A 25,576-nucleotide genomic window follows, 5' to 3' on the forward strand; every position below is an offset into this window, starting at 1 on the left:
TGAGGATGGAGAGGGGAAGAGAGAAACAGGGAGGAGGAGGAGAGGATCAGACGATGAAGAGAGAGAGAAACAGGGAGGAGAGGATCAGACAATGAAGAGAGAGAAACAGGGAGGAGGAGGAGAGGATCAGACGATGAAGAGAGAGAGAAACAGGGAGGAGGAGGAGAGGATCAGACGATGAAGAGAGAGAGAGAAACAGGGAGGAGAGGATCAGACAATGAAGAGAGAGAGAAACAGGGAGGAGAGGATCAGACAATGAAGAGAGAGAAACAGGGAGGAGGAGGAGAGGATCAGACGATGAAGAGAGAGAGAAACAGGGAGGAGGAGGAGAGGATCAGACGATGAAGAGAGAGAGAAACAGGGAGGAGGAGGAGGAGGAGACGATCAGACGATGAAGAGAGAGAGAAACAGGGAGGAGAGGATCAGACGATGAAGAGAGAGAAACAGGAAGGAGGAGGAGGAGACGATCAGACGATGAAGAGAGAGAAACAAGGAGGAGGAGGAGATGATCAGATGATGAAGAGAGGGAAACAGGGAGGAGGAGAGGATCAGACAATGAAGAGAGAGAAACAGAGGAGGAGGATGAGAGGATCAGACAATGAAGAGAGAGAAACAAGGAGGAGGAGGAGGAGAGGATCAGATGAAGAAGAGAGAGAGAAGCATGTGAGCGGTTGAGAAAGATTACTCTAAAGATCTTTAATAAATTAGGTAAAAGATAATATCATACTTCTAATGAAATAAAGAACACACCTTGTGGCGGGGACGAGGGTCTGTGCACCCATGAGGCAGAGGAGCATGATGAAGGAGCAGACCAGGTTTGACTTGAACATCTCATCACGCATCTGGGAAAACTAAGAAGAGAGAAACATTCCTCATTTATACCACCCTGCATAAATTGGTAATCAAATTTGATCTTGATCTGACACAAATGATTGTATTCTTCTTGTCTATATTGAATACATAATTTAAACATTCACAGTGTAGGTTGGAAAAAGTATGTGAACTCCTAGGCTAAGAACTTCTCCAAAAGCTAATTGGAGTCAGGAGTCAGCTAACCCGGAGTCCAATCAATGAGACAAGATTGGAGATGTTGGTTAGAGCTGCCTTGCCCTATAAAAAACACTCACAAAATTTGAGTTTGCTATTCACAAGAAGCATTGTCTGATGTGAACCATGCCTCGAACAAAAGAGATTTCAGAAGACCTAAGATTAAGAATTGTTGACTTGCATAACGCTGGAAAGGGTTACAAATGTATCTCTAAAAGCCTTGATGTTCACCAGTCCACGGTAAGACAAATAGTCTATAAATGGAGAAAGTTCAGCACTGTTGCTACTCACCATAGGAGTGGCCGTCCTGCAAAGATGACTGCAAGAGCACAGCGCAGAATGCTCAGTGAGGTTAAGAAGAATCCTAGAATGTCAGCTAAAGACTTACAGAAATCTCTGGAACATGTTAACATCTCTGTTGACGAGTTTACGATACGTAAATAACTAAACAAGAATGGTGTTCATGGGAGGACACCACGGAAGTTTGCAAATGTGCACCTGGATGTTCCACAGAACTACTGGCAAAATATTCTGTGGACGGATGAAACTACAGTTGAGTTGTTTGGAAGGAACACACAACACTATGTGTGGAGAAAAAAGGCACAGCACACCAACATCAAAACCTCATCCCAACTGTAAAGTCATCGATAGGGGAAAATTAATTCCCAAGTTTATCAAGACATTTTGCAGGAGAATGTAAGGCCATCTGTCCGCCAATTGAAGCTTAACAGAAGTTGGGTGATGCAACAGGACAACGACCCAAAACACAGAAGTAAATCAACAACAGAATGGCTTCAACAGAAGAAAATACGCCTTCTGGTGTGGCCCAGTCAGAGTCCTGACCTCAACCAGATTTAAAATGCTGTGGCATGACCTTGAGAGCGGTTCACACCAGACATCCCAAGAATATTGCTGAACTGAAACAGTTTTGTAAAGAGGAATGGTCCAAAATTCCTCCTGACCGTTGTGCAGATCTGATCCACAACTACAGGAAATGTTTGGTTGAGGTTATTGCTGCCAAAGGAGGGTCAACCAGTTATTAAATCCAAGGGTTCACATACTTTTCCCACCCTGCACTGTGAATGTTTACACGGTGTTTTCAATAAAGACATGAAAACGTATAGTTGTTTGTGTGTTATTAGTTTAAGAAAACTGTGTTTGTCTATTGTTGTGACCTAAATGACCTACCTTGTCCTCTGTGTGTTCCTGTTGTGGGTCCCTACCTTGTCCTCTCTGTGTGTTCCTGTTGTGGGTCCCTACCTTGTCCTCTGTGTGTTTCTGTTGCGGGCCCCTACCTTGTCCTCTGTGTGTGTTCCTGTTGTGGGTCCCTACCTTGTCCTCTGTGTGTGGTTCTGTTGCGGGCCCCTACCTTGTCCTCTGTGTGTGGTTCTGTTGCGGGCCCCTACCTTGTCCTCTCTGTGTGTTCCTGTTGCGGGCCCCTACCTTGTCCTCTCTGTGTGTTCCTGTTGCGGGCCCCTACCTTGTCCTCTGTGTGTTCCTGTTGTGGGTCCCTACCTTGTCCTCTGTGTGTTCCTGTTGCGGGTCCCTACCTTGTCCTCTGTGTGTGTTCCTGTTGCGGGCCCCTACCTTGTCCTCTGTGTGTGGTTCTGTTGCGGGTCCCTACCTTGTCCTCTGTGTGTGGTTCTGTTGCGGGCCCCTACCTTGTCCTCTGTGTGTGGTTCTGTTGCGGGCCCCTACCTTGTCCTCTGTGTGTGGTTCTGTTGCGGGCCCCTACCTTGTCCTCTGTGTGTGGTTCTGTTGCGGGCCCCTACCTTGTCCTCTGTGTGTGGTTCTGTTGCGGGCCCCTACCTTGTCCTCTGTGTGTGGTTCTGTTGCGGGCCCCTACAGTGGTTCCCCCTTTAAAAGTTGCATCATAGTGCAGCAGACCTTGCGGGCTGCCGCAGAATTCTATGGCAAGTGAATTCTATGGCATTTAATTGTCAGCCATTGTTACCTTTAATGCTAGTTAGTGCTAGTTTGACCACCTTTGAGAAGCATTTGATAGCCTTCAATAGTGGCTGTACTAGAGAATTTAAAACCGTTTTTTGTAAGAACATAGTATATGGGATTGATTTTGCTTAATTAATTTGATTCATATTATGTTTCTATTCCAAGAAAAACGACACCCTCAGGGTTACCGTCAGGATGGAACGGAAAATATGGCGCTGTACAACGTGACGGTCGGGAGTAGGCTACAGTACTAAAAGCATAACATTTCTACACCATCATTGTAGTCTAACCAATACCCAAACAGAGATTCAGTGAAAATAAAAATCTCATTGATTTATCAAGACCAGTCCCCGTGCTTGTCTCAGAGCAGTGTGAAACGGTGCTAAAATAGTTGCAGGCTACTGCTTCAAATCCTATTGCTTCTAACTTCAATATGCTCTTTAAATAAATAAGACCTACACCATTTTTAACAGCACATTACTCAACACTAGTGAAACTCATGTCTCCTACAGTATGTAAAAAATTATTTTTTTCAATGACGTTTTTCAAGAAACCAAAAGCCAACTCATGGGTCTCCCGGTGGTGGCCGGCACGGGTATCGAACCGGCATCTGTAGTTTGCACTGCGATGCAGTGTCTTAGACCGCTACACAACGTATCCGATCGGGAGTAGGCTACAGTAAGAGCAAAATAATCCTAACATTTCCACACCCTAATTGCAGTCTACGTTTCTCTTAGAATAAAAACCTTAGTGGAACAACAGTTTTAGTAAGTAATACGGAAGTTGTGCACAATTATCAGTCCTATTTGGTTTATGTCGCCCATTCACTGTCAGTTAGAGACACATTAGCGCCTTTGGACCCAAAAGCACAATCAGTGGTCTAACTCCCCCTAGTGGTGGTCTGAGGTAGTGACGCAGGGTACCGTACTAAACCACACATTACCTCTAACTCCTGCAGCGTAATCGCAAAACTTTTAGTGGAGAAACCACTGTACCCTTCCCTCTGTATGTGTTTCTGTTGTGGGCCCCTACCTTGTCCTCGATGTGTGTGTTTCTGTTGTAGGCCCCTACCTTGTCCTCTGTGTTTCTGTTGTAGGTCCCTACCTTGTCCTCGATGTGTGTGTCCTTGAACTCCTGTGTGAAGGTGGTGATGTGTTCCTTTCTCATGCGTTCGCTGCTCCGGACCTCGATGGCCCGGCGGATCCTCTTGTTGACTTCACGCGTCCCCGTCCGCTGAGCCGCCAGCTGGTTAGGTAACTGGGCCAGAGAGCCGTTGCTGAAGGTCGCCAGGATCTGGTCAGGGGTGAGAGGTTAGGGGTCAAAGGTTAGGTAACTGGGCCAAAGAGCCGTTGCTGAAGGACGCCAGGATCTGGTCAGGGGTGAGACGTTAGGGGTCAAAGGTTAGGTAACTGGGCCAGAGAGCCGTTGCTGAAGGACGCCAGGATCTGGTCAGGGGTGAGAGGTTAGGGGTCAAAGGTTAGGTAACTGGGCCAGAGAGCCGTTGCTGAAGGACGCCAGGATCTGGTCAGGGGTGAGACGTTAGGGGTCAAAGGTTAGGTAACTGGGCCAGAGAACCGTTGTTGAAGGTCGCCAGGATCTGGTCAGGGCCAGACAAAGAGGTTCTATAACTGACAATAGACTCTCTAACAATGAGAATAAATGTCAGCAAAGGCGGAAGGCAGGTGGGAGGAGGCGGGAAAATTCTAGCCAATGAGCATCCAGGCACAAAATCGCTTTTCTCAAAGTTGCCAGGATGCCACATGCGTCCACGTACAGTATATCAGTACAGTCGCCATAACCTAAGAATGATAAAACTTCTATTTGATCAAATAAGCATCACGTAGCTTAATTAGCAATTAGAGTATATGTTGACCAAATTCGACACTCTCATTGTTCTCCATACCAACAATCCCCACTTCAAACTTCTTAGCTCTTAATTTTCGCACTGACAGATTTTGGGGTCGCACTCAGCCCTCTCGCTTCGTCTCTTCCGCTCTGAGGTAGAGGGTAAAGGTTAGGAGGCAGGGGTTAGAGGTCACCTACACAGTTCATTCCGATGATGTTTCCAAACGGCAGCTCAGTACTCCAGCCAGCATGAATGGTGTCATCTCGACTGGGCCGGCGAGCCTTCTTGGCAGGAGCGTTCTCCATGGGCGTGTGGCGAATCAGGAACGTGTCAATTTTGTGTTTCCGTAGAAACTCGTTCCTCTCGTGGCCACGCCCCTCTTCCGTCTCATAGACCCCGCCCAGACAGTCCAGCGTTGCCCGGGAGATGTGGATACGGCCCGGCACTCCTCCTACCTCCAGCATGTTAGCGATGTCTACATCCCAGGACCACACGTCAAACTGCCACTTCTGCAGCCCCAGCACCCCACACAGCACTGAGCCAGAGTGGACACCGATACGCATGTCCACCTCGTGTTTCAGCTCCCTTCGTACATACCTACATGTCAGCAAGGAGAGACAGACTGTTGAAAACCCAATCTACTAGGAACAATATATTATAACAATATGGATGATTTACAGATTAAAGTTGGGGTGAAAAGTTTTGATCATGACTAGTGTGTGTGTGTGTTTGTGTGTATACATAGTTATTTGTGTGTGTGTGTGTGTGTGTATACATAGTTAGTAGTGTGTGTGGTTGTGTGTTTGTGTGTATACATAGTTATTTGTGTGTGTGTGTGTGTGTGTGTGTGTGTGCGTGTGTGTGTATACATAGTTGGTTGTGTGTGTGTCTATACATAGTTATGTGTGTGTGTGTGTGTGTGTGTGTGTGTGTGTGTGTGTGTGTGTGTGTGTGTGTGTGTGTGTGTGTGTGTGTGTGTGTGTGTGTGTGTGTGTGTGTATAGTACTTTATGGTGCTGATCATGGAGAGGCCCATCTCCACACAACAGCGAGCGTGAGCCGTCTCTGGCTCTGGGACTCCTGACACACAGTAGTAACAGTCCCCAAGGATCTTGATACGCATGCAGTGGTGCTCCTACACACACACACACACACACACACACACACACACACACACACACACACACACACACACACACACACACACACACACACAACCACACACACACACACACACACACACACACACACACAACCACACACACACACACACAACCACACACACAACCACACACACACACACACACACACACACACACACACACACACACACAACCATAAACCCCCCCCCCCCCCCCCCCCCCCCCCACACACACACACACACACACACACACACACACACACACACACACACACAACCATAAACCCCCCCCCCCCCCCCCCCCACACACACAACCATAAACCCCCCCCCCACACACACACACACACACACACACACACACACACACAACCACACACACAACCACACAAATGAAACATACTCTGATTGAATTTCATGAATTGCTGAGTCCAGGATAACATGACCACACGGTCTCACCTCAGCCAGGCGGTCGAAGCGTCCAAACAGCTCATTGAGTGTCCGGACCAATTCCTGAGCCGACAGGACCATGGACAGAGACGTGAAGCCTTTTATATCAGCAAACAGAATACTGCAGAGAAAGAGAGAAATATATTACACAGGGCAGACACAACACAGACTAGGTCTAGTACTGGAATGACAACAGCTTTCAATGGAGAAGCTACAATGCTTTTCAGTCCAGGACTTGAAAACCAGCTTCCTGGATCTGGATCAAGCCTGTGTGTGTGTTTACTGTAGATGTGTGTGTGTACTGTAAATGTGTGTGTGTACTGTAGATGTGTGTGTGTGTGTGTGTGTGTGTGTGTGTGTGTGTGTGTGTGTGTGTGTGTGTGTGTGTGTGTGTGTGTGTGTGTGTGTGTGTGTGTGTGTGTGTGTGTGTGTGTGTACTGTAGATGTGTGTGTGTGTTCTGTAGACATGTGTGTGTGTGTGTGTGTGTGTGTGTGTGTGTACTGTAGATGTGTGTGTGTGTTTACCTGACGTCTTTGTACTGGTGAATATAAATCTTGTGGAACTGCTGTGACAACAGGTCATCATCCATGTTGGACATGTCAGCGATCATCTCCAAGGCAACGAACCGCGGAATGATAGAGTTCACCAAGCGCTCCTGAGGAGGACAGGTACCGTGTGACTCTCTCACAAGCTTGGTAAACAACAGGTGTAGAGACTAACAGTGAAATGCTTACTAACGGGCCCTTCCCAACAATCAGTCAGTCACCCTGTGATATTGTTTGTCTGTCTGTCAGTCACACGGTCTCTCTCCACCTGTCTCTCCACCTCTCTCTCTCTACCTGTCTCTCTCTACCTGTCTCTCTCCACCTGTCTCTCTCCACCTGTCTCTCTCCACCTGTCTCTCTCCACCTGTCTCTCTCTACCTGTCTCTCCACCTGTCTCTCTCCACCTGTCTCTCTCCACCTGTCTCTCTCTACCTGTCTCTCTCTACCTGTCTCTCTCTACCTGTCTCTCCACCTGTCTCTCTACCTGTCTCTCCACCTGTCTCTCCACCTGTCTCTCTACCTGTCTCTCTACCTGTCTCTCCACCTGTCTCTCCACCTGTCTCTCCACCTGTCTCTCCACCTGTCTCTCTACCTGTCTCTCCACCTGTCTCTCCACCTGTCTCTCCACCTGTCTCTCTACCTGTCTCTCTACCTGTCTCTCCACCTGTCTCTCCACCTGTCTCTCCACCTGTCTCTCTCTACCTGTCTCTCTACCTGTCTCTCTACCTGTCTCTCTACCTGTCTCTCTACCTGTCTCTCTACCTGTCTCTCTACCTGTCTCTCTACCTGTCTCTCTACCTGTCTCTCTACCTGTCTCTGGTTCTCCCTCTCCAGGCGTACTCGTCCCTCAATGCAGCGTCGTGTCTCCAGGAAGGCTTGTCTCTGTGTGTGGTCTGACAGGTAGTGGATGAACAACCCTGCTGTGTTCATACCCAGGTACAACAAGCCCTTCGCCAGAACCTACACACACACACACGGTTAGTACACACTAAACACACCTGAGACCAAACACACACACACACACACACACACACACACACACACACACACACACACACACACACACACACACACACACACACACACACACACACACACACACACACACACACACACACACACACACAGGAGGAGGAGTAGTAAGAGGAAAATGAGGAGGAGAAGCATGAAAGAGAGTCAGGAAGAGAGAGGAAGGCAGAGGGAGGGAGTCTGAGTTGACCTCTGACCTTTCTGTAGAGCGCGGTGTCGTCGTAGTGGTGAACGGTTTCCACCAGGAGGTGCAGCGTGGCGGTGAGCAGACCGGTGGAGAGGGACCAGAGCAAAGGGAGGGGCAGGAGGGTGTAGGTGGAGAACAGCGTGAAGAGGACGTACCAGGCCTGGTCCTTCTCCAAACCGCCCACCACACCTCCCAACACCTGCGCTGTCTGGGACAACCAGCTGGCTAGAGCCATGTACCTAGGACCACATACAGTTGAAGTCAGAAGTTTACATACACGTAGTTTGGAGTCAGTTAGGACATCTACTTTGTGCATGACAAGTAATTTACCAACAATTGTCTACAGACAGATTATTTCACTTATAATTCACTGTATCACAATTCCAGTGGGTCAGAAGTTTACATACACTAAGTTGACTGTGCTTTTCAACAGCTTGGAAAATTCCAGAAAATGATGTCATGGCTTTAGAAGCTTCTGATAGGCTAATTGACATAATTTGAGTCAATTGGAGGTGTACCTGTGGATGTATTTCAAGGCCTACCTTCAAACTCAGTGCCTCTTTGCTTGACATCATGGGAAAATAAAAATTAAATCAGCCAAAACCTCAGAAAAAAAATAGTAGAACCACAAGTCTGGTTCATCCTTGGGAACAATTTCCAAACGCCTGAAGGTACCACGTTCATTTGTACAAACAATAGTATGCTAGTATAAACAACATGGGACCATGCAGCTGTCATACTGCTCAGGAAGGAGACGCGTTCTGTCTCCTAGAGATGAATGTCCTTTGGTGCGAAAAGTGCAAATCAATCCCAGAACAACAGCAAAGGACCTTGTGAAGATGCTGGAGGAAACAGGTACGCAATTATCTATATCTACAGTAAAAACTAGACCTATATCGACATAACCTGAAAGGCCGCTCAGCAAGGAAGAAGCCACTGCTCCAAAACCACCATAAAAAAGCCAGACTACGGTTTGCAACTGCACACGGGGACAAAGATCATACTTTTTGGAGAAATGTCCTCTGGTCTATTGAAACAAAAATAGAACTGTTTGGCCATAATGACCATCGTTATGTTTGGAGGAAAAATGAGGAGGCTTGCAAGCCGAAGAACACCATCCCAACCGTGAAGCACGGGGGTGGCAGCATCATGTTGTAGGGGTGCTTTGTTGAAGGAGGGACTGGTGCACTTCACAAAATAGATGGCATCATGAAGACGGAAAATTATGTGGATATATTGAAGCAACATCTCACGACATCAGTCAGGAAGTTAAAGCTTGGTTGCAAATGGGTCTTCCAAATGGACAATGACCCCAAACATACTTCCAAAGTTGTGGCAAAATGGCTTAAGGACAACAAAGGCAAGGTATTGGAGTGGCCATCACAAAGCCCAGACCTCAATCCTATAGAACATTTGTGGGCAGAACTGAAAAAGCGTGTGTGAGCAAGGAGGCCTACAAAACTGACTCAGTTACACCAGCTCCGTCAGGAGGAATGGGTCAAAATTCACCCAACTTATTGTGGGAAGCTTGTGGAAGGCGTCCTGAAACGTTTAACCCAAGTTAAACAATTTAAAGGCAATGCTACCAAATACTAATTGAGTGCATGTAAACTTCTGACCCACTGGGAATGTGATGAAAGAAACAAAAGCTGAAACAAATCAATCTCTCTACTATTATTCTGTCATTTCATATTCTTAAAATAAAGTGGTGATCCTAACTGACCTAAGACAGGGAATTTTTACTAGGATTAAATGTCAGGAATTGTGAAAGTCTGAGAATAAATGTATTTGGCTGTATGTAAACTTCCGACTTCAACTGTACATACATACAGTGCCTTGCAAAAGTATTTGAGTAAATGAGATGTTCGACGAGCAGTGTCCTCATACTTTTGATTATGTAGTGTAAATTGTCTATGACTTAACACACAAGTATTCACCCCCTGGCATTTTTCCTATTTTGTTGCATTACAACCTGTCATTTAAATTGATTTTTATTTGGATTTCATCTAATGGACAAACACAAAATAGTCAAAATTGTTGAAGTGAAATAAAAAATACAAAAAATGTTTAAGTGATGAAGCCCCTAAATAAGATCTGGTGCAACCAATTACCAAATGCCACAAAATTGGTTAAATAAAGTCCACAGAGTCTACAATACCACTAAGCAAGGGGACACCACCAAGCAAGCGGCACTATGAAGACCAAGGAGCTCTCCAAACAGGTCAGGGACAAAGCTGTGGAGAAGTACAGATCAGGGTTGGACTATAAAAAAATATCTGAAACTTTGAACATCCCATGGAGCACCATTAAATCCATTATTAAAAAATGGAAAGATATAGCACCACAGCAAACCTGCCAAGAGAGGACCGCCCACCAAAACTCACGGGCCAGGCATTAATCAGAGAGGCAACAAAGAGACCAAAGATAATCCTGAAGGAGCTGCAAAGCTCTACAGCGGAGATTGGAGTATCTGTCCATGGGATCAGTTTAAGCTGTACACTCCACAGAGCTGGGCTTTACGGAAGAGTGGCCAGAAAAAAAGCCATTGCTTAAAGAAAAAAATGCCAAAAGACATGATTCCCCAATCATATGGAAGAAGGTACTCTCGTCAGATGAGACTAAAATGGATATTTTTAGCCATCAAGGAAAAGGCTATGTCTGGCGCAAACCCAACACCTCGCATCACCCCGAGAACACCATCCCCACAGTGAAGCATGGTGGTGGCAGCATCATGCTGTGGGGATGTTTTTCATCAGCAGGGACTGGGAAACTGGTCAGAATTGAAGGAATGATGAATGGCGCTAAATACAGGGAGATTCTTGAGGGAAACTTGTTTTAGTCTTCCAGAGATTTGAGACTGGATTCACCTTCCAGCAGGACAATGACCCTAGGAATACTGCTAAAGCAACACTCTAATGGTTTAAGGGGAAACATTTAAATGTCTTGGAATGGCCTAGTCAAAGCCAATACCTCAATCCAATTGAGAATCTGTGGTATGACTTAAAGATTGCTGTACACCAGCGGAACCCATCCTACTTTAAGGAGCTGGAGCAGTTTTGCCTTGAAGAATGGGCAAAAATCCCAGTGGCTAGATGTGCCAAGCTTATAGAGACATACCCCAAGAGACTTGGTGGCTCTACAAAGTATTGACTTTGAGGGGGGTGAATAGTTACGCACACTCAGTTTTTTTGTCTTATTTCTTGTTTGTTTCACAATAAAACATATTTTGCATCTTCAAAGTGGTAGGCATGTTGTGTAAATCAAATGATGCAAACCTCCAAAAAATCTATTTTAATTCCAGGTTGTAAGGCAACAATATAAGAAAAATGCCAAGGGGGTTGAATACTTTCGCAAGCCACTGTACATACATACATGAACACAAAGCATGGTTGCAAAATCAAATTTTCCCAACATTCAAAAGAGATCCCAACAGATCCATATATTTAGAGAGTTGGGACATTGAGCTTAAAATTATGCATTTATATGACACTACAACATTCTATTGCAGCCATGTTGTCTCCTCATTAACATGACACTACAACATTCTATGGCAGCCATGTTGTCTCCTCATTAACATGACACTACAACATTCTATGGCAGCCATGTTGGCTCCTCATTAACATGACATGGGGAATATTTAAACAATGCTATGTAACTGAATGTCTGGAATTAGAACAATACTGGAGTAGACGACCATCCTAAACACCTGTCGCACCTCAACCACTCTGGCGATGACATCATCCCCTTAGAACAGAGCACCAGCACGCAGAGTCCAGCCCCCAGAGCGATGAACAGGCCGACCAGCCAACCATTGGCTGTGTCCAGGCTCTGAGGCCCCGCCCATAGGGTCAGACCCAGGATGTGTAGTTTGGTGATGATGTCGATAACATTAGTGAAAACCAGAGAGGTTATCCTCTGGCTTGATGCATGCTGCTGGTACAACTTCTCCAGGTCGGGAGACCTACACACACACAGACAAACGTACGTAGGCACACATCAAACAAATCATCAAACAATCGAATCCACCGGCTCTGACGCTCGTCGGATTTGGCAGGGCTTGCAAAACTATCACAGACTACAAAAGGGAAACCCAGCCCTGAGCTGTCCAGTGACGCCAGCCTACCAGACGAGCTAAATACCTTCTATGCGCGATCCGAGGCTAGCAACACTGAACCATGCATAAGAGCACCAGTTGTTCCGGACGGCTGTGTGAGTAAGGCTATAACGTAACAATATGTGTAAAAAGTCAAGGGGTCTGAATACTTTCCGAATGTACTGTACATACCTACCTCACACTCCTGCACATAGAATCGGTACTGGTACACTGTGTATATAGCCATCTCATTGTGTATCTAATCCTTGTGTTATTTTTTCTATTTGTTGTGACAAGGGCCCACGAGGAGGCCATGCGCAATGGGGGTAATTTACAATTACACATTAAAACAGGATCCAGGGCCACCCGTCCCGCCCTTGAGTGAGTTACAAGAGCCACTGGAATGTGCTTCATTATATGACGGGGCCATAAAGGCCACCAGAGACCAAAGCTCATCTGTTCACCCTCTTTCTTTAAAGACCCCGAGTTGCCCACCTGGGAAGAGAACGAGACAAAATGCAGAGTCAAAAACATCTCTGTGTGAACAAAGAGATAAAAGGCAGCCAGAACACATTGACGATGTTTCTTATTAAACTGAAAAGCTCACAACATGTTCTGGTTTTGAACCCAATATACATTGTGATATTTTTCCTCTGTTTTTAAGAAAGTATAATATGTATTTCACGATAACATAAAATCAATTTTATTCAAGTCATGTTTAGAATCTATGGATTGCTTGTTTCCTTTGAAGATTGTGAAATTATTCTCTGTACAGGAAAAAAAAAATCTGAACACTTATGAGGAAATCTCAGGTTTATCTCATATAGGTTTGTCTCATATAGGTTTATCTCCTATAGGTTATAGGTTTATCTCATACAGGTTATAGGTTTATCTCATACAGGTTTATCTCATACAGGTTTATCTCATATAGGTTATAGGTTTATCTCATATAGGTTTATCTCATATAGGTTTATCTCATACAGGTTTATCTCATATAGGTTATAGGTTTATCTCATACAGGTTTATCTCATACAGGTTTATCTCATATAGGTTATAGGTTTATCTCATACAGGTGTATCTCATATAGGTTATAGGTTTATCTCATACAGGTTTATCTCATACAGGTTTATCTCATACAGGTTATAGGTTTATCTCATACAGGTTTATCTCATACAGGTTTATCTCATATAGGTTATAGGTTTATCTCATATAGGTTTATCTCATATAGGTTATAGGTTTATCTCATATAGGTTTATCTCATATAGGTTTATCTCATACAGGTTTATCTCATACAGGTTTATCTCATATAGGTTATAGGTTTATCTCATACAGGTTTATCTCATACAGGTTTATCTCATACAGGTTATAGGTTTATCTCATATAGGTTTATCTCATATAGGTTATAGGTTTATCTCATACAGGTTTATCTCATATAGGTTATAGGTTTATCTCATATAGGTTTATCTCATACAGGTTTATCTCATATAGGTTATAGGTTTATCTCATACAGGTTTATCTCATACAGGTTTATCTCATATAGGTTTATCTCATATAGGTTTATCTCATACAGGTTTATCTCATATAGGTTATAGGTTTATCTCATACAGGTGTATCTCATACAGGTTTATCTCATACAGGTTATAGGTTTATCTCATATAGGTTTATCTCATACAGGTTTATCTCATACAGGTTTATCTCATATAGGTTTATCTCATACAGGTTTATCTCATACAGGTTTATCTCATACAGGTTTATCTCATATAGGTTATAGGTTTATCTCATACAGGTTTATCTCATACAGGTTTATCTCATACAGGTTTATCTCATATAGGTTTATCTCATACAGGTTTATCTCATATAGGTTATAGGTTTATCTCATACAGGTTTATCTCATATAGGTTTATCTCATATAGGTTATAGGTTTATCTCATACAGGTTTATCTCATACAGGTTTATCTCATATAGGTTATATGTTTATCTCATACAGGTTTATCTCATATAGGATTATCTCATATAGGTTATAGGTTTATCTCATATAGGTTATAGGTTTATCTCATACAGGTTATAGGTTTATCTCATATAGGTTATAGGTTTATCTCATATAGGTTATAGGTTTATCTCATATAGGTTATAGGTTTATCTCATACAGGTTTATCTCATACAGGTTATAGGTTTATCTCATATAGGTTTATCTCATATAGGTTTATCTCATACAGGTTTATCTCATATAGGTTATAGGTTTATCTCATATAGGTTTATCTCATATAGGTTTATCTCATACAGGTTTATCTCATACAGGTTTATCTCATACAGGTTTATCTCATATAGGTTATAGGTTTATCTCATACAGGTTTATCTCATACAGGTTTATCTCATACAGGTTATAGGTTTATCTCATATAGGTTTATCTCATATAGGTTATAGGTTTATCTCATACAGGTTTATCTCATATAGGTTATAGGTTTATCTCATATAGGTTTATCTCATACAGGTTTATCTCATATAGGTTATAGGTTTATCTCATACAGGTTTATCTCATACAGGTTTATCTCATATAGGTTATAGGTTTATCTCATACAGGTGTATCTCATACAGGTTTATCTCATACAGGTTATAGGTTTATCTCATATAGGTTTATCTCATACAGGTTTATCTCATATAGGTTATAGGTTTATCTCATACAGGTGTATCTCATACAGGTTTATCTCATACAGGTTATAGGTTTATCTCATATAGGTTTATCTCATACAGGTTTATCTCATACAGGTTTATCTCATACAGGTTTATCTCATACAGGTTTATCTCATACAGGTTTATCTCATACAGGTTTATCTCATACAGGTTTATCTCATATAGGTTATAGGTTTATCTCATACAGGTTTATCTCATACAGGTTTATCTCATACAGGTTTATCTCATATAGGTTTATCTCATACAGGTTTATCTCATATAGGTTATAGGTTTATCTCATACAGGTTTATCTCATACAGGTTTATCTCATATAGGTTATAGGTTTATCTCATACAGGTTTATCTCATACAGGTTTATCTCATATAGGTTATAGGTTTATCTCATACAGGTTTATCTCATATAAGATTATCTCATATAGGTTATAGGTTTATCTCATATAGGTTATAGGTTTATCTCATACAGGTTATAGGTTTATCTCATATAGGTTATAGGTTTATCTCATATAGGTTATAGGTTTATCTCATATAGGTTATAGGTTTATCTCATACAGGTTTATCTCATACAGGTTTATCTCATATAGGTTTATCTCATATAGGTTATAGGTTTATCTCATATAGGTTATAGGTTTATCTCATACAGGTTTATCTCATACAGGTTTATCTCATACAGGTTTATCTCATACAGGTTTATCTCATATAGGTTATAGGTGTATCTCATACAGGTTTATCTCATACAGGTTTATCTCATATAGGATTATCTCATACAGGTTTATCTCATACAGGTTTATCTCATACAGGTTTATCTCATACAGGTTTATCTCATATAGGTTATAGGTTTATCTCATATAGGTTATAGGTTTATCTCATATAGGTTATAGGTTTATCTCATATAGGTTATAGGTTTATCTCATACAGGTTTATCTCATACAGGTTTATCTCATATAGGTTATAGGTTTATCTCATATAGGTTATAGGTTTATCTCATACAGGTTTATCTCATACAGGTTTATCTCATATAGGTTTATCTCATATAGGTTATAGGTTTATCTCATATAGGTTATAGGTTTATCTCATATAGGTTATAGGTTTATCTCATATAGGTTATAGGTTTATCTCATACAGGTTTATCTCATACAGGTTTATCTCATACAGGTTTATATCATACAGGTTTATCTCATACAGGTTTATCTCATATAGGTTATAGGTTTATCTCATACAGGTTTATCTCATATAGGTTTATCTCATACAGGTTTATCTCATACAGGTTATAGGTTTATCTCATACAGGTTTATCTCATACAGGTTTATCTCATATAGGTTATAGGTTTATCTCATATAGGTTTATCTCATACAGGTTTATCTCATATAGGTTATAGGTTTATCTCATATAGGTTTATCTCATACAGGTTTATCTCATATAGGTTATAGGTTTATCTCATATAGGTTTATCTCATATAGGTTTATCTCATACAGGTTTATCTCATACAGGTTTATCTCATACAGGTTTATCTCATATGAACATTAAATCAACAGGGCGTTCCCAATGTCACACTGTCCAGCCATTAGAGCCCGACTTCTGTGAGTCTCCCTATAAATTAGAGAACTTACTAAACAGGAATTAGATGGAGGAGAATCAAAGGAGTTCAAATTCCACTAGGCGAGGCCATAGCCGTTGGACGAATGATCCCATCTCCTTGGAAACGCAGTTTAAAACTCAGCCGTGAGACAGACAGGAGAATGGGAAAAGACCGGTCTAAGTTGGGTCCCCAACTACACAGACGAATGGAAAATGTAATCGACTTGGGAGGAGAAAGAGACTTGTCTTGCAGGAGGGAGAGAGGCGAGTATCTTGGACTGAAACAGAGAGGCGAATATCTTGGACTGAAACAGAGAGGCGAGTATCTTGGACTGAAACAGAGAGGCGAGTATCTTGGACTGAAACAGAGAGGCGAGTATCTTGGACTGAAACAGAGAGGCGAGTATCTTGGACTGAAACAGAGAGGTGAGTATCTTGGACTGAAACAGAGAGGCGAGTATCTTGGACTGAAACAGAGAGGCGAGTATCTTGGACTGAAACAGAGAGGTGAGTATCTTGGAAAATCTTGGACTGAAACGGAACTTTAGTAAATGACCTCTGAACTCAGAGAGACACGTCTTCCTCACCGAGATGGAACACTGACAAGGTACGAAGAAAAATGGACAGTCACTTTGCTGAAGAATCAACGGCCCACAAGAGGTGGGGTCTTGGACAACTTTATACTGTGTGCTGCAACACAAAGCTGACTGCACCAATAGATGGTAACGACACGGGTTGAAGGGGAGAAGAGCGAGAGAGAAAGAGGAGAGAGACATCCTGACCAGTGACTCAGTAAATATGACAGCATTCTCTGTGTTTCATCCGTGACTATTCAGCATCGCTAAATTATAATCTTAATAGATCTATCATCATATTTATTTCTATTGTGTGTTTTCTGGCATAATAATAAATCCTATAATAAATAAATACGTGTTCCCTTGTTTTGACAAATGCTCCAAGACAATTAAAGACCTTACGTTATCCTTTAACATTGTTGATATGAGACTTGATGAACGGAGGCTAAACTACTAATTAGAGTTTCAAGTTAATTGTACTCCTTGAATACAAAATTATTATTGGTGCCCGTATACAATGTTATACTATTTGAAATAGTAGGCAGATTAACCAATTATTAGACCACTAAAGTCCCTACATATCTTGTTTTCTTTCTGCATTGTTGAGAAAGAGAGAGACACACAGAGAGGGAGACACAGAGAGAAAGAGAAAGACAGAGAGACACACACACAGAGAGAGAGAGAGAAAAACAGAAAGAGACACAGAGAGGGAGACAGAGAGAGAGACAGAGACAGAGACAGAGAGACAGAGAGACAGAGACAGAGACAGAGAGAGAGAGAGAGAGAGAGAGAGAGAGAGAAAATATCACAGGGTGTTTGTCTGATTGTTGGAAGGGCCCGTTTGTAAGCATTTCACCTGTTGTTTACCAAGCATGTGACAAATACAATTTGATTTTGTTTGACAAACACACACGAACGCACACACAAACACACCTTAGTGTACCTGCGTACATGCGTGTGTGTGTGTCCTACCTGAAGTTGTGAGTGTATTTCCTACTTGAAAGTTTGCGTGTGTGTGTGTGTGTGATCGCGTGTCCTACTTGAAGGTGTGATGAAGGGCAGGCAGGAAGACCCCTCTGACTGTAGACCCCCAGGAAACAAAGTAGTCAGCGTCACTGAGGGAGTCGCTGCTCTTCTGGGTCACCGTGGACATCCGGTCCTGATTGGCTGGGTGGATACGAGCTACAGACGAACGCCGCTTATGTCCACCCCGAGACGCCTTGTTGCGGATCTGCCTGTTGATCAATCACTATATGATTATATGTATATTATAAGTAAGTACATAATAAATATTATATACTGTATATATATATAAGTATTTCCTGAACGTGCTTCCTCCAAGTATATGGAACACATGAGACACACAGTATATTGTATAAAAACTCGGCAAAAAAAGAAATGTCCTCTCACTGTCAACTGCGTTTATTTTCAGCAAAACTTAACATGTGTAAATATTTGTATGAACATAGCAAGATTCAACAACTGAGACATAAACTGAACAAGTTCCAAAGACATGTTACTAACAGAAATGGAATAATGTGTCCCTGAAAAAGGGGGGGGTCAAAATCAAAAGTAACAGTCAGTATGTGGTGTGGCCACCAGCTGCATTAAGTACTGCAGTGCATCTCCTCCTCATGCACTCCACCAGATTGCCAGTTCTTGCTGTGAGATGTTACCCCACTCTTCCACCAAGGCACCTGCAAGTTCCCAGATATTTCTGGGGGGAATGGCCCTAGCCCTCACTCTCTGATCCAACAGGTCCCAGACGTGCTCAATGGGATTGAGATCAAATCAAATTTGATTTGTCACATACACATGGTTAGCAGATGTTAATGCGAGTGTAGCGAAATGCTTGTGCTTCTAGTTCCGACAATGCAGTAATAACCAACGAGTAATCTAACCTAACAATTCCACAACTACTACCTTATACACACAAGTGTAAAGGGATAAAGAATATGTACATAAAGATATATGAATGAGTGATGGTACAGAACGGCATAGGCAAGATGCAGTAGATGGTATAGTGTACAGTCTATACATATGAGATGAGAAATGTAGGGTATGTAAACATTGAAAAGTGGCATTGTTAAAGTGGCTAGTGATACATGGATTACATCAAGATGGCAAGATGCAGTAGATGGTATAGAGTACAGTATATACATATGAGATGAGTAATGTAGGGTATGTAAACATTATATGAAGTGGCATTGTTTAAAGTGGCTCGTGATACATTTTTAACATCAATTTTTACATTATTAAAGTGGCTGCAGTTGAGTCAGTATGTTGGCAGCGGCCACTCAATGTTAGTGGTGGCTGTTTAACAGTCTGATGGCCTTGAGATAGAAGCTGTTTTTCAGTCTCTCGGTCCCTGCTTTGATGCACCTGTACTGACCTCGCCTTCTGGATGATAGCGAGGTGAACAGGCAGTGGCTCGGGTGGTTGTCCTTGATGATCTTTATGGCCTTCCTGTGACATCGGGTGGTGTAGGTGTCCTGGAGGGCAGGTAGTTTGCCCCCGGTGATGCGTTGTGCAGGCCTCACTACCCTCTGGAGAGCCTTACGGTTGTGGGTGGAGCAGTTGCCGTACCAGGCGGTGATACAGCCCGACAGGATGCTCTCGATTGTGCATCTGTAAAAGTTTGTGAGTGCTTTTGGTGACAAGCCGAATTTCTTCAGCCTCCTGAGGTTGAAGAGGTGCTGCTGCACCTTCTTCACCAAGCTGTCTGTGTGGGTGGACCAATTCAGTTTGTCCGTGATGTGTACGCCGAGGAACTTAAGACTTACTACCCTCTCCACTACTGTCCCGTTGATGTGGATAGGGGGGTGCTCCCTCTGCTGTTTCCTGAAGTCCACGATCATCTCCTTTGTTTTGTTGACGTTGTGTGTGAGGTTATTTTCCTGACACCACACTCCGAGGGCCCTCACCTCCTCCCTGTAGGCCGTCTCGTCGTTGTTGGTCATCAAGCCTACCACTGTAGTGTCGTCTGCAAACTTGATGATTGAGTTGGAGGCGTGCATGGCCACGCAGTCGTGGCTGAACAGGGAGTACAGGAGAGGGCTCAGAACGCAACCTTGTGGGGACCCAGTGTTGAGGATCAGCGGGGTGGAGATGTTGTTACCTACCCTCACCACCTGGGGTCGGCCCGTCAGGAAGTCCAGTACCCAGTTGCACAGGGCGGGGTCTCGAGCTTGATGACGAGTTTGGAGAGTACTATGGTGTTAAATGCTGAGCTGTAGTCGATGAACAGCATTCTCACATAGGTATTCCTCTTGTCCAGATGGGTTAGGGCAGTGTGCAGTGTGGTTGCGATTGCGTCGTCTGTGGACCTATTGGGGTGGTAAGAAAATTGGACTAGGTCTAGGGTGTCAGGTAGGGTGGAGGTGATATGGTCCTTGACTAGTCTCTCAAAGCACTTCATGATGACGGAAGTGAGTGCTACGGGGCAATGGTCGTTTAGCTCAGTTACCTTAGCTTTCTTGGGAACAGGAACAATGGTGGCCCTCTTGAAGCATGTGGGAACAGCAGACTGGGATAAGGATTGATTGAATATGTCCATAAACACACCAGCCAGCTGGTCTGCGCATGCTCTGAGGACGCGGCTGGGGATGCCGTCTGGGCCTGCAGCCTTGCGAGGGTTTACACGTTTAAATGTTTTACTCACGTCGGCTGCAGTGAAGGAGAGTCCGCAGGTTTTGGTAGCGGGCCATGTCAGTGGCACTGTATTGTTCTCAAAGCGAGCAAAGAAGCTGTTTAGTCTGTCTGGGAGCAATACATCCTGGTTCACGACAGGGCTGGTTTTCTTTTTGTAATCCGTAATTGACTGTAGACCCTGCCACATACCTCTTGTGTCTGAGCCGTTGAATTGCAACTCTACTTTGTCTCTATACTGACGCTTAGCTTGTTTGATTGCCTTGCGGAGGGAATAGCTACACTGTTTGTATTCGGTCATGTTTCTGGTCACCTTGACCTGATTGAAAGCAGTGGTTTGCGCTTTCAGTTTCGCGCGAATGCTGGCATCAATCCACGGTTTCCGGTTTGGGAATGTTTTAATAGTTGCTGTGGGTACGACGTCGCCGATGCACTTGCTAATAAACTTGCTTACCGAATCAGCGTATTCGTCAATGTTGTTGTTTGACGCAATGCGGAACATATCCCAGTCCACGTGATCGAAGAAATCTTGAAGCGTGGAATCAGATTGGTCGGACCAGTGTTGAACAGATCTGAGCGCGGGAGCTTCCTGTTTTAGTTTCTGTCTATAGAAGCAACAAAATGGAGTCGTGGTCAGCTTTTCCGAAAGGAGGGCGGGGGAGGGCCTTATATGCGTCGCGGAAGTTAGAATAACAATGATCCAGGGTTTTACCAGCCCTGGTTGCACAATCGATATGCTGATAGAATTTAGGGAGTCTTGTTTTCAGATTAGCCTTGTTAAAATCCCGAGCTACATTGAATGCAGCCTCGGGATATGTGGTTTCCATTTTACATAGAGTCAAATGAAGTTCGTTCAGGGCCATCGATGTGTCTGCTTGGGGGGGAATATACACGGCTGTGATTATAATCGAAGAGAATTCTCTTGTAAGATAATGTGGTCGACATTTTATTGTGAGGAATTCTAAGTCAGGTGAACAGAAGGACTTGAGTTCCTGTATGTTGTTATGATCACACCACGTCTCGTTAATCATAAGGCATACACCCCCGCCCTTCTTCTTACCAGAGAGATGCTTGTTTCTGTCGACGCGATGCGTGAAGAAACCAGGTGGCAATACCGACTCCGATAGCGTGTCTCGAGTCAGCCATGTTTCCGTGAAGCAAAGAACGTTACAGTCTCTTATGTCTCTCTGGAATGCTACCCTTGCTCGGATTTCATCTACCTTGTTGTAAAGAGACTGGACATTGGCGAGTAGTATGCTCGGGAGAGGTGCGCGATGTGTCCGTCTCCGGAGCCTGACCAGAAGACCGCTTCGTCTGCCCCTTTTACGGCATCGTTGTTTTGGTTTGCCGGCTGGGATCCGATCCATTGTTCTGGGTGGTGGGCAAAACAGAGGATCCGCTTAGGGAAAGTTATATTCCTGGTCGTAATGAGTTGACGTTGCTCTTATATCCAATAGTTCCTCCCGACTGTATGTAAGGTTACCTGGGGTACCAATGTAAGAAATAAGAGATACGGGCTCTTCGCTGGCCATGGCAGAACACTGACATTCCTGTCTTGCAGGAAATCAGCCATACTGCTCGTTCTGTGCGTGGTGGCATTGTCATGCTGGAGGGTCATGTCAGGATGAGCCTGCTGGAAGGGTACCACATGAGGGAGGAGGATGTCTTCCCTTTAACGCACAGAGTTGAGATTTCCTGCAATGACAACAAGCTCAGTCCGATGATGCTGTGACACACCGCTCCAGACCATGACGGACCCTCCAAATCGATCCCGCTCCAGAGTACAGGCCTTGGTGTAACGCTCTTTCCTTCGATAAATGTATTAAATCGTTTTTCCCCCCCCACTCATCAATCTACACACAATAGCCCACAATGACAAAAATTGCAAATGTATAAAAATAAAAAAATAGCACATTTACATAAGTATTCAGACCCTTTATTCAGCACTTTGTTGAAGCACTTGGCAATGATTACAGACTAATTTAATCAATTTTAGAATAAGGCTGTAATGTAACAAAATGTGGAAAAAGTCAAGGGGTCTGAATACTTTTACAGTGGCATACACCGCTAAACACATGCAGTATATATGGTTTATAGTTTAGGTGCACAGCTTCCAACTGGGTGATGCACGGCTGCCATTTGCTACCCACCTGTTGATGTCGTTGATGTAAGCGTCTGTGAGCACTATGCGGGTCCCTGCTCCCCCTCCCCCTGTCCCTCTCTCAAGGTCAGAGGTTGGAGGGTAGAGGTCGTGCCGTTCGATGACGTGCCGCATGGCGCTCTGCCACATCAGGCGTTTCCTCCGCAGGCTCGGGGAAATGGCGGGACTGATGTGAACAGAAAGGACTGGCGGCTGCAGCATGACGTCACTGGAGCGCCGTGGCTCGCACCCGCTGTCCTCCACCTCACAGGTCGCCATGGCTACGCCGTTCTGGACCGCCACGTTGAGGTGATTTGGTACAGGTGTAGGAGATCACAACGTCCAAGGACGTGTCAGAGACTGAGAGTGCAAACACATCGGTGTACGAAGAAAGAGCGTAAAGAAAGAATTAAAGGAGAATTGATCCTATTTCTGAAGTAAATCTCTATTTGTTATGTAAATGGAGTGTTCCAGAAAGGTCCAGACACTTTGTGATTTGACTCCTCTTTGAGAAACTTACCCCAGCAGCGATTCACTTACTCATTGCTCGTTGTGCAGTATCATTCAGGCCCATATGAACCCTGACCCTCCCATTCAGGCCCATGTTAACCCTGACCCTCTCATTCAGGCCCATATTAACCCTGACCCTCCCATTCAGGCCAATATTAACCCTGACCCTCCAATTCAGGCCCATATTAACCCTGACGCTCTCATTCAGGCCCAAATTAACCCTGACCCTCCCATTCAAGCCCATATTAACCCCGACCCTCCCATTCAGGCCCATATTAACCCTGACCCTCCAATTCAGACCCATATTAACCCTGACCCTCCCATTCAGGCCCATATTAACCCTGACCCTCCAATTCAGACCCATATTAACCCTGACACCCTCATTCAGGCCCATATTAACACTGACCCTACCATTCCGGCCCATATTAACCCTGACTCTCTCATTCAGGCCCATGTTAACCCTGACCCTCCCATTCAGGCCCATATTAACCCTGACCCTCCCATTCAGGCCCATATTAACCCTGACACCCTCATTCAGGCCCCTATTAACCCTGACTCTCCCATTCAGGCCCATATTAACCCTGGCCCTCCCATTCAGGCCCATATTAACCCTGACCCTACCCACCCATTCAGGCCCATATTAACCCTGACCATCTCATTCAGGCCCATATTAACCCAGACCATCTCATTCAGGCCCATGTTAACCCTGACCCTCTCATTCAGGCCCATATTAACCCTGACCCTCCCATTCAGGCCCATATTAACCCTGACGCTCTCATCCAGGCCCATATTAACCCTGACCCTCCCATTCAGGCCCATATTAACCCTGACCCTCCCATTCAGGCCCATATTAACCCCGACCCTCTCATTCAGGCCCATATTAACCCTGACCCTCCAATTCAGGCCCATATTAACCCTGACCCTCTCATTCAGGCCCATATTAACCCTGACCCTACCATTCAGGCCCATATTAACCCTGACCCTCTCATTCAGGTCCAAATTAACCCTAACCCTCTCATTCAGGCCCATATTAACCCTGACGCTCTCATTCAGGCCCATATTAACCCTGACGCTCTCATTCAGGCCCATATTAACCCTGACCCTCCCATTCAGGCCCATATTAACCCTGACCCTCCCATTCAGGCCCATATTAACCCTGACCCTACCCACCCATTCAGGCCCATATTAACCCTGACAATCTCATTCAGGCCCATATTAACCCTGACCATCTCATTCAGGCCCATGTTAACCTGACCCTCCCATTCAGGCCCATATTAACCCTGACCCTCCCATTCAGGCCCATATTAACCCTGACCCTCTCATTCAGGCCCATGTTAACCCTGACCCTCCCATTCAGGCCCATATTAACCCTGACCCTCCCATTCAGGCCCATGTTAACCCCGACCCTCCCATTCAGGCCCATATTAACCCTGACCCTCCCATTCAGGCCCATATTAACCCTGACCATGTCATTCAGGCCCATATTAACCCTGACCATCTCATTCAGGCCCATATTAACCCTGACCCTCCCATTCAGGCCCATATTAACCCTGACCCTCTCATTCAGGCCCATATTAACCCTGACCCTCCAATTCAGGCCCATATTAACCCTGACGCTGTCATTCAGGCCCATATTAACCCTGACCCTCCCATTCAGGCCCATATTAACCCTGACCATGCCATTCAGGCCCATATTAACCCTGACCCTCCCATTCAGGCCCATATTAACCCTGACCCTCCCATTCAGGCCCATATTAACCCTGACCCTCCCATTCAGACCCATATTAACCATGACACCCTCATTCAGGCCCATATTAACACTGACCCTACCATTCCGGCCCATATTAAACCGGACTCTCTCATTCAGGCCCATGTTAACCCTGACCCTCCCATTCAGGCCCATATTAACCCTGACCCTCTCATTCAGGCCCATATTAACCCTGACCCTACCATTCAGGCCAATATTAACCCTGACCCTCTCATTCAGGTCCAAATGAACCCTAACCCTCTCATTCAGGCCCATATTAACCCTGACGCTCTCATTCAGGCCCATATTAACCCTGACCCTCCCATTCAGGCCCATATTAACCCTGACCCTCCCATTCAGGCCCATATTAACCCTGACGCTCTTATTCAGGCCCAAATTAACCCTG

At 44.4% G+C, this 25,576-nt stretch overlaps 1 protein-coding gene across 1 annotated transcript in view; it reads right to left on the reverse strand.

Moving 5' to 3' along the window:
• si:ch211-132f19.7 (adenylate cyclase type 8) overlaps positions 1–23,192 on the reverse strand; it is a 28,751-nt gene extending 5,559 nt beyond the window's left edge. The window contains exons 1-11 of the mRNA XM_038966949.1: positions 22,924–23,192; positions 18,166–18,360; positions 11,908–12,153; positions 8,203–8,431; positions 7,787–7,936; positions 6,956–7,086; positions 6,440–6,551; positions 5,850–5,977; positions 5,041–5,440; positions 4,102–4,290; positions 751–851 (exon numbers count right to left, since the gene is read on the reverse strand). Of these exons, the coding sequence (XP_038822877.1) occupies positions 751–851; positions 4,102–4,290; positions 5,041–5,440; positions 5,850–5,977; positions 6,440–6,551; positions 6,956–7,086; positions 7,787–7,936; positions 8,203–8,431; positions 11,908–12,153; positions 18,166–18,360; positions 22,924–23,192 (2,150 nt within the window). The remainder of the gene's footprint in view (positions 1–750; positions 852–4,101; positions 4,291–5,040; positions 5,441–5,849; positions 5,978–6,439; positions 6,552–6,955; positions 7,087–7,786; positions 7,937–8,202; positions 8,432–11,907; positions 12,154–18,165; positions 18,361–22,923) is intronic.
• Between the last annotated feature and the right edge of the window lie 2,384 nt (positions 23,193–25,576).

This window comes from Salvelinus namaycush, chromosome 28 (assembly GCF_016432855.1).
Source record: "Salvelinus namaycush isolate Seneca chromosome 28, SaNama_1.0, whole genome shotgun sequence".
NCBI classification, from domain to species: domain Eukaryota; kingdom Metazoa; phylum Chordata; class Actinopteri; order Salmoniformes; family Salmonidae; genus Salvelinus; species Salvelinus namaycush.